The 10,502-nt window shown below is 45.7% G+C and overlaps 1 protein-coding gene across 1 annotated transcript in view; it reads right to left on the bottom strand.

Moving 5' to 3' along the window:
• Nucleotides 1–4,069: 4,069 nt before the first annotated feature.
• The window catches only part of LOC144683186 (cyclic nucleotide-gated channel alpha-2-like), a 104,770-nt gene continuing 98,337 nt past the window's right edge, over nt 4,070–10,502 (bottom strand). Inside the window, exons 6-7 of the mRNA XM_078546148.1 lie at nt 9,274–9,380; nt 4,070–5,490 (exon numbers count right to left, since the gene is read on the bottom strand). Of these exons, the coding sequence (XP_078402274.1) occupies nt 4,070–5,490; nt 9,274–9,380 (1,528 nt within the window). The remainder of the gene's footprint in view (nt 5,491–9,273; nt 9,381–10,502) is intronic.

The raw sequence follows: 10,502 nt of genomic DNA, 5'->3' as shown, positions 1-10,502 counted from the left end.
TTTTCCCAATTACCTGTATCCTCTGGTTACTGGTCCCACTTTTGTGTGCTCATTGACATGAATCTGCACCCGGTCAACTGGCAGCCGCACCTTCAGCTATCTGTAATCCAACCTCTGGATTCCCTCCCTAAACCCATACCTCTTCCTGATCACTTCTACTGATGCTTGGTTTAGTGAGAGAGGGGAATGCAGCCAGGGTTCCTGCTCCTGATCACTGTCCAGTGATCCCTGGGTTAGAGAAAGAGGGGAATTCAGCCTGGGTTCCTGTTCCTGATCACTGTCCAGTGCCCCCTGGGTTAAAGAGAGAGGGGAAAATCAGAGGGGAAAATCAGCCAGGGTTAATGTTCCTGATCACTGTCCAGTGATTCTTGTGTTATAGAGAGCGGAAATCAGCCAGCGTTCCTGTTCCTGATCACTGTCCAATGACCCCTAGCTTAGAGAGAGACAGGGGAAATCAGCTGAGGTTCCTGCTCCTGATCACTGTCCAATGATCCTTGGGTTAGGGAGAGGGGAATTCAGCCAGGGTTCCTGTTCCTGATCACTGTCCACTGATCCTTGGGCTATAGAGAGAGGGGAATTCAGCTGAGGTTCCTGCGCCTGATCACTAACCCAAGGATCACTGGATAGAAAGATGGGAAATCAGCCAGGGTTTCTGCTCCTGATCACTGTCCAGTGATCCTTGGGTTAGAGAGAGACAGGGGAAATCAGCCAGGGTTAATGTTCCTAATCACTATCCAGTGATTCTTGTGTTATAGAGAGGGGAAATCAGCCAGGGTTCCTGCTCCTGATCACCTTTCAGTGACCCTTGGGTTATAGAGAGAGGGGAAATCAGCCAGGGTTCCTGCTCCTGATCACTTTCAGTGATCCTTGAGTTAGAGAGGGATGAGAAATCAGTCAGGATTCCTGCTCCTGATCACTGTCCAGTGACCCTTGGGTTAGAGAGAGACAGGGGAAATCAGCCAGGGTTAATGTTCCTAATTACGTTCCAGTGATTCTTGTGTTATAGAGAGGGGAAATCAGCCAGGGTTCCTGCTCCTGATCACCATTCAGTGACCCTTGGGTTATAGAGAGAGGGGAAATCAGCCAGGGTTCCTGATCACTGTCCAGTGATCCTTGGGTTAGGGAGAAGGGGATTCAGCCAGGGTTCCTGGGGTTAAGGAGAGGGGAAATCAGCCAGGGTTCCTGCTCCTGATCCCTGCTAGAACCTGTGCGCAGGCATCAATGGAAAGCAGGAATGGTCATGGTTGGGTTATTCAACAGTCATCGATTAGAAGTGTAAAAATAATAGGGTAGCAATAGTGGGGGATTTCAACTTCCCCAACATTAACTGGGTTAGTCATAGTGTGATAGGTTTAGAGGGAGTGGAGTTCTTAAAATGCATCCAGGAGATGCATTTTAAGCCAGTATGTAGAAGGTCCTTCAAGAGGTCCTGGACTTAATTTTAGGGAATGAAGCTGGGCAAGTGGTAGAGGTATCAATGTGGGAACATTTTGCAGATAGTGATCAGAACTCTGGATAAAGAGAAAAAGGGAGGCTTATGGCAGATACTGAGAGCTTAAAAACAGCGGAAGCCCTAGAGGAGTATAGAATGTGTATAGGGAAACTTAAAAAGGAAATTAGGAGAGCAAAAAGGGGCATAAAAAAGCATTGGCAGGTAAAACAAAGAAAAATCCAAAGTTATTTTACAAGTGCATTAAGAGTAAGAGGATAACTAGGGAAAGGGTAGGGCCCATTAAGGACCATAGTGGTAATTTGTGTGTTGAGCCAGAAGACTCTAAAGGGTTCTAAATGAATACTTTGTCGGTGTTCACAAGTGAGAGGGACGATGTGGGTATGGAAATCAGACAGAAGGACTGTGATATAATTAAAGAAATTAGCATAGAAAGGGAGGAGGCTCTAAGTGGTCTGGCAGGCTTAAAAGTAGATAAATCTCCAGGCCCGGATGAAATGTATCCCAGGCTGTTGAGTGAGGCAAGGGAGGAGATAGCAGGGGCGCTGGCAATAATTTTCAATACCTCTCTGGCCACAGGAGAGGTGCCAGAGGACTGGAGGACAGCCAATGTGGTACTGTTATTCAAGAAGGGAGGAAGGGATAAACCAGGGAACTACAGCCAGTCAGTCTAACCTCAGTGGTGGGGAAACTATTGGAGGCAATTCTGAGGGACAGAATTAATCTACACTTGGAGAGGCAGGGATCAATCAAGGATAGTCAACATGGTTTTGTTAAGGGGAGGTCATGTCTGACTAATTTGATTGAATTTTTCAAAGAGGTGACCAGGTGTGTAGATGAGGGCAATGAATTTGACGTAGTCTACTTGGACTTCAGCAAGGCTTTTGATAAGGTCCCGCATGGGAGACTGATAACAAAGGTAAGAGCCCATGGGATCCAAGGCAATTTGGCAAATTGGATCCAGAATTAGCTGAGTGGCAGGAAGCAGAGGGTGATAGTCGAGGGGTGTTGTTGTGACTGGATGCCTGTGTCCATTGGGGTTCCACAGGGATCAGTGTTGGGTCCCTTGCTGTTTGTGGTATATATAAACGATTTAGACTTGAATGTAGGAGGGTTGATCAGTAAGTTCACGGATGACACAAAAATTGACGGGGTGGTAAATAATGAGAAGGATAGCCTTAGATTACAGGAGGATATAGACGGGCTGGTCAGATGGGCTGATCAGTGGCAAATGGAATTTAATCCAGATAAGTGTGAGGTGATGCACTTGGGCAGGACAAACAAGGCACGGAAATACACAATGAACGATAGGACCCTGGGAAGTACCGAGGATGAGAGGGACCTTGGTGTGCATGTTCATTGGTCCCTTAAAGTAGCGGGAAAGGTAGATAAGATGGTTAAGGAGGCATATGGGATACTTGCCTTTATTAGCGAGGCATAGAATGTAAGAGCAGGGAGGTTATGCTGGAACTGTATAAAACACTGGTTAGGCTACAGCTAGAGTATTGCGTGCAGTTCTGGGATCCGCATTATAGGAAGGATGTGATTGCACTAGAGAGGGTGCAGAGGAGATTTACCAGGATAAAAACAAAAAACTACTGCGGATGCTGGAAATCCAAAACAAAAACAGAAGTACCTGGAAAAACTCAGCAGGTCTGGCAGCATCAGCGGAGAAGAAAAGAGTTGACGTTTCGAGTCCTCATGACCCTTCAGCAGAACTGCTGAAGTTCTGCTGAAGGGTCATGAGGACTCAAAACGTCAACTCTTTTCTTCTCCGCCGATGCTGCCAGACCTGCTGAGTTTTTCCAGATTTACCAGGATGTTGCCTGGGCTGGAGAATTCTAGTTATGAGGAGAGATTGGATAGACTGGGGTTATTTTCCCTGGAGCAGAGGAGATTAAGGGGGGACATGATTGAGGTGTATAAAATTATATGGGGCATAGATAGGGTATACAGGAAGGAGCTTTTCCCCTTGGTGGAGGGATCAATAACCAGGGGGCATAGATTTAAGGTAAGGGACAGGAGGTTTAGATGGGATGTGAGGAAGAATTTTTTCACCCAGAGGGTGGTGGGAACCTGGAACTCACTGCCTGAAAGGATGATAGAGGCAGAAACTCTCATAACATTTAAGAAGTATTCGGATGTGCACTTGCGATACCATGGCATATAAGGCTATGGGCCTAGTGCTGGAAAATGGGATTCGAATAGTTAGGTACTTGTTTGACCGGCATAGACTCAATGGGCCGAAGGGCCTTTTTCTGTGCTGTAGACCTCTATGATTCTATGATTGACCTTAATTCTAAAGAATGCGCTGATGTAGGGTGAGGGTGCGCAGTGCCCCTGGAATCGGAGTTTAGAAAGAAATGAGCCCAGAATAAAGAAAGCAGCATACAGTAGAGATATAATACCATTTTGTTCGCGATAGTTCTCAATATATTTTTATTAATTGCTCCATCCCTTTTGAGGATGTTGTCCTGGTGCTACATCACACTGAGTGTCATACAATGTAAAGGGCAGATTTGATGACACCTTCAAATATTTGGTTTAGCTCGCCCAGGATGCTGAGCTGAGCAGACTGGTGTCCACCTGCAGCTTGTTTCAGTGAACACGGCAGCATTCTCACTGATTCTCATTCTCATGTTTAGTTCCCTCAGTCTCGTTCACACTATCTGAGCAATCAGATACAGATCCAATATCGAACTGCTTTAGTTTCTTCTCAATGATTGTGATTCTCTGTTTTAATTTCTGCTGAGTTGAGTTGTACTCATTTAATAGCCTTGCAAATCGTGTCTGTAAGGTATCGAGGTTTGATTCAAGTCTCTCCACTTTCTCCTCCATGTCTTTCTCTCCCATTACCACTTCCACATGCCCTTCATCCAGCAGTCCCTCTTTTATTAAAATCTCCTTGCCTCGCTCTTCTAGAACTTTCTTAGCTTCTGGAAACTCTATCAAAGCTTCCATTAGGTCATCTTTGGACAGACAGAAGAGATCAGAGTATCCAATGCTCCGGATATTTGCTGTTCTTCTGTTCCCCATCTTACTGCCCTCGATGTTTAAGATACTGATCTCTCCAAAGCAGCTGCCAGTGCTCAGGATGACATACTGTGTTACCCCATCATCAGCCACCACTGCCAGCTTCCCTTCCTTAATGATGTACATTTCTTTCCCGATATCCCCCTTGCGACAGATGTAATCTCCAGGACTGAAGACCTGAGGTCTTAGCTTTAATACTAACTCCACCAACAGGCCAGCCTCACAGTCTTGAAAGATTCGCACTTTCTTCACAGTCTCTAGATGGACATTGATGGCGATTTCTGCCTTTAGTTTATCTGGCAGACTTCTCAACACTTCACGCTCATCAACCGTTTTTTTGTTAGCCCAGAGGTAATCAAACCATTTAATGACACGGGCTTCGACCTCCTTGCTGACCTTTCGGAACTGCATGTAGTGTTTGATGGCATCGACTTTGGCCTGAAAATCTGCACGAGCTGCATTCATGTTGGATATCATTGACCCGACATTACCCACAATCGTGGCAAAGATGAGAACTCCCACCAGAAAATCAAACACTACAAACAAGAACTCTACATCCAGGACAGGCGCTGGTGTCTCCCCAATTGTGGTGAGTGTGAGCATTGACCAGTACAGAGAGTAAATATATTCTCTTGCTAGATAGCCGTGGTAAGGGTCAGAGATGTTTGGGTACACCCAGCTATCAGAACCAAAGCCAATGGTCTTGGAGATAGCGTAGTAAATACAGGCATTCCAGTGAATGATAATCAGCAGATAGAGCAGCAGGTTGCCGATTCGAAATACATTGGGGTAGTTTGTTCTGGTTTCTGTACGATCACAAAACTCAAACATCCGTGGCAATTTCAGGAGGCGATTGAATCGGAGTTGTGGGTAATTGAGTCCCATTGCCAAGTAACCCAGATCTGTCGGTAAGATCGAAATGATGTCCAACTTAAACTGCAAGCTTTTGACGCAATTATCTTGTAATTTCTTCAAGTCTGTGACAAGCAGACCCTGTTCAAGAAATCCTGCCCAAGAATAAGTGGGTAATGTTAATGATACAAGGAGAGCAAAGCCAGTCTGAATAAACCTTTCTGAATTTAGTACAAATTTTCAGCTCCTTCTGCTATCACTTTCCCACAGAATCATAGAAACTTACAACATAGAAGGAGGCCATTTGACCCATCACGCCTGTGCTGGTTCTTTGAAAGAGTAGTCGTGCTTAGTCCCACTTGTCCACGTTTTGTCTCCTGACAATTATTTATCCTCAAATACCCATCCCGGTCCCTTTCAAAATGATTATTGCATTCCAGACTCGATAACTCAGAGGAAAATATAATTCTCACCAAGGTGTCTAGATCTCTTCCAAGTGATATAACCTCTGACTATTGACACTTGCTCCCCTACCCCACCCCTCAACCCCTGTTCCAGAGAACAGTGCTAATGTTTCTATTTTCACATATCTGAAATCCCTCAGCGCTGGCAACACCATGGAAAAACTCCTTGCTGACCTTTCTAAGGCCTTTGCATCTATCCTGAAGTTTGGTGTCCAAAATAGTCCACAATACTCCAGCTGATGGCTAGCCAGTGATTTAAAATGGTCTCTCTGCTTTTATATGTAACTTTGCAGAGGGTTGATATAACAGTGCAGTGCCCCCACAGTCACTGGCGACAGTGTAGTATCCTCACCACTGTCAACAGTGTAGTGCCCCCCACCGTCACTGTCAACAGTGCAGTAATCCCCACCATCACTGGCAACAATGCAGTGCCCCCCCCGCCCCATCATCACTGGCAACAGTTTTTAAAAAAATTTATTCATGCCGTGTGGGCTTCGCTGGCTGGGCCAGCATTTATTACCCATCCCAAATTGCCGTTGAGATGGTGGTGGTGAGCTGCCTTCTTGAACCGCTACAGTCCATGTGGTGTAGATATAACCAGAATACTGCTAGGAGGGGAGTTCCAGGATTTTGACCCAGCGATAGTGAAGGAACGGTGATATATTTCAAAGTCAGGATAGTGAGTGACTTGGAGAGGAACTTCCAGGTGGTGGTGTTCCCATCTACCTGCTGTCCTTGACCTTCAAGGTGGTAGTGGTCATGGGTTTGAAAGGTGCTGTCAAAGGAGCCTTGGTGAATTGCTGCAGTGTATCTTGTAGATGGTACACACTGCTGCCACTGTGCGTCAGTGGTGGAGGGAGTGAATGTTTGTGGATGGGGTGCCAATCAAGTGGGCTGCTTTGTCCTGGACGGTGTCCAGCTTCTTTAGTGTTGTTGGAGCTGCGCTCATCCAGGCAAGCGGAGAGTATTCCATCACACTCCTGACTTGTGCCTTGTAGATGGTGGACAGGCTTTGGGGAGTCAGGAGGTGGGTTACTCGTCACACAATTCCTAGCCTCTTGTAGCCACAGTATTTATATGGCTAGTCCAGTTCAGTTTCTGGTCAATGGTAACCCCCAGCATGTTGATAGTTGGGGGTTCAGTGATGATAATGACATTGAACATCAAGGGGTGATGGTTGGATTCTGTCTTGTTGGTGATGGTCATTGCCTGATACTTGTGTGGCGCGAATGTTACTTGCCACTTGTCAGCCCAAGCTTGGATATTGTCCAGGTCTTACTGCATTTGGACATAGACTGCTTCAGTATCTAAGGAGTCACTAATAGTGCTGAACATTGTGCAATCATCAGTGATCATCCCCACTTCTGAACTTATGATGGAAGGAAGGTCATTGATGAAGCAGCTGAAGATGGTTGGGCCGAGGACACTACCCTGAGGAACTCCTGCAGTCATGTCCTGGAGCCGAGATGACTGACCTCCAACAACCACAGCCATCTTCCTCTGTGCTAGGTATGACTCCAGCCAGTGGAGAGTTTTCTCCGATTCCCATTGACTCCAGTTTTGCTGGGGCTCCTTGATGCCACACTCAATCAAATGCTGCCTTGATGTCAAGGGCAGTCATTCTCACCTCACCTCGGGAGTTCAGCTCTTTTGTCCATGTTTGAGCCAAGGCTATAATAAGGTCAGGAGCTGAGTGGCCCTGGCGGAACCCAAACTGGGCATCAGTGAGCAGGTTATTACTAAGCAAGTGCCACTTGATAGCACTGTTGATGACCCCTTCCATTACTTTACAGATGATGGAAAGTTGACTGAAGGGGCAGTAATTGGCCGGGTTGGATTTGTCCTGCTTTGTGTGTGCTGGACATACCTGGGCAATTTTCCACATTGCCAGGTAGATGCCAGTGTTGTAGCTGTACTGGAACAGCTTGGTTAGAGGTGCGGCAAGTTCTGGAGCACAAGTCTTCAGTGCTATTGCTGGAATATTGTCAGGGCCCATAGCCTTTGCAGTATCCAGTGCCTTCAGCCATTTCTTGATATCACATGGAGTAAATCGAATTGGCTGAAGACTGGCATCTTTGATGCTGGGGACCTCCGGAGGAGGCCGAGATGGATCATTTAACCGACACTTCTGCCTGAAGATTGTTGCGAATGCTTCAGTCTTATCTTTTGCACTGATGTGCTGGGCTTCTCCATCCTTGAGGATGGGGATATTTGTGGAGCCTCCTCTTCCAGTGAGTTGTTTAATTGTCCACCACCATTCACGACTGGATGGGGCAGGACCGCAGAGCTTAGATCTGATCTGTTGTTTGTGGGATCGCTTTGCTCTGTCTATCATTTGCTGCCTATGCTGTTTGGCATAGAAGTAGTCCTGTGTTGTAGCTTCACCAGGTTGACACCTCATTTTTAGGTATGCCTGGTGCTGCTCCTGCACTCTTCATTGAACCAGGGTTGATCCCCTGGCTTGATGGTAATGGGAGATATGCCAAGCCACTAGGTTACAGATTGTGTTCGCGTATAATTCTGCTGATGCTGATGGCGCTCAATACCCAGTATTGAGTTGCTAGATCTAGATCTGTTCAAAATCTATCCCATTTAGCACGGTGGTCGTGCCACACAACTCAATGTGAAGGCGGGACTTCGTCTCCACAAAGACTGTGCGGTGGTCACTCCCACTGATACTGTCGTGGACAGATGCACCTGCGGCAGGCAGATTGGTGAGGATGAAGTCAAGTATGTTTTTGCCCCTTGTTGGTTCCCTCACCACCTGCCGCAGACTCAGTCTAGCAGCTATGTCATTTAGGACTCGGCCAGCTCAGTCAGCGCAGCGTCCCAAAACCATCGTTGTTGACAGTGCAGTAACCGCACCCCTGTCAACAGTGCAGTATCCCAACCACCACTGTTGGCAATGCCGTAATCTCATTGCCACTGTTGACACTACAGTATTCCCACCATCATCGTGCTGTCCCCACTGTCACTGTTGTCACTCCTATCTGGGTTTAGTCAGTTCATCTCAGCCAGAGCATGGATTCAGGAGTTACTGTGACTCTCAATGCCCCTGTGTTCATTGTGGTTCAGTGCTGCAGCCCTTATCAAAATCAACAGGCTATTTCTTCAAATTGTTTTCGATCTAGAAGGAGGCAGGTGGAGAAGGCATATATTTCCTCTCTGATGTGCAGATGTGAGGCCATGTAGCAAATGGGAATGTGTCACACTGGGAACAAATAGGCTGCAAACCTGCAATGCTCCCTTGAAGTTATGTGTATGCATGGCTGCAGTAAAATAAGCCAGTCACACACAGCAAGCACAAGTTAAGAGGGGACAGTGGTCCCTTTGTTCCTCAGGGTGAAAGCCATTTCTTCAATTAGCATTTACCCTCACAATTGTCACCATTACATTGCCGGGGCTGATGGGGTTGTGTTACTCCACAAAGCAGCATGAGGGTGGGCCGAGTTTGTTAGAGGAAAGCAAACAAACCTGTTCTGAGTTGGACTAAGAGGTCGAGAATATAAATGACATCTGAGATGTAGTCAATAGTCAACCAGACGGTCAGATGTTTGATCTGAAGAGTGTCAAAGCAAGCCCTGTGGAAAAAACGTGCGGGTAAACACACATGATCATAATCACATGCAAACAACATGCAGGCAAACACATGACCAGAGAGAAGCAAATGCTCACACAAACTCTAATGTCATGAAGCTATTAATGTTTTTAATATTATTGGAAAATATTGGTTTAGTCTATGTGTGTCTTAATTGGATTAAAGACAGCTAGTCTGGGTGCTTTGATGTGTACTAGTTTTGAGATGTAAGAGAGATAGAGTGCATTTGTATTTTTTGAATAGAGCATTCAAGAAGTGGGGTGAAAACTAGCACCTACCTAGCAGATGCCAAGCAATATGTTTATATTACTAATAAGATTGGTACTATGAAAGTGGCTTTATTGTTAGAGAGGTTAAGTTCAGTTTTCACCCTACTTGAATGCTCTATTCAAAAAATGCAAATACACGCTATCTCTCTTCCATATCAAAACTAGTACACATCAAAGCACCCAGACTAGCTGGCTTTAATCCAATTAAGACACACTCACAGACTAAAAGAAAAGTATTTTCCAATAATATTATGTACATTAGTAGCTTCATGACACACACAGAAACACACACATGCACAAAAACAAACATGCACAGAAACACACACGCACAGAAACACACACGCACAGAAACAATAGTAATCTGATGTGTTATTTAAGATAAGTGTTGTAATGGAAGATCATGTGGTCTTGGTACTCAATAACAGAGTAGCACAGGCTACCTCTGCAATCAGTAGCCTTGAGTTAGAGTCTGAAGAGTAAAGTTTTGTGAGTTGTAAGCACAAAAGTGTAGCTGCTGAGTTCCTTTTGTAAATAAACAGAGTATGTTTAGCCTAAGAACAGTCTACTGATCATCTGTCTTGGTACCAACTTGGTCACCTGGAAATAAGCATGCGACCTGGATTCTTTAGCCCCAACAAACCAGGGAACTGGATGCAACAAACTGGCAACGAGAGTAAAAAGCAGGGAAGGACAAGAAAGGATGAGGTAAAAATCAAGAACGAACGAAGGAAATCAGAAGAACCAAAATCGGGCCATACCTTGCACGATAGTTCTAAGTAAAGAATAATTTTCGTCCTGATCATCGAAGCAATCCCCTCAGAACATGCCGGAATTTG

This window comes from Cetorhinus maximus, chromosome 8 (genome assembly GCF_964194155.1).
Source record: "Cetorhinus maximus chromosome 8, sCetMax3.hap1.1, whole genome shotgun sequence".
Taxonomy (NCBI): domain Eukaryota; kingdom Metazoa; phylum Chordata; class Chondrichthyes; order Lamniformes; family Cetorhinidae; genus Cetorhinus; species Cetorhinus maximus.
This window is presented reverse-complemented; position numbering and strand designations above follow the sequence as displayed.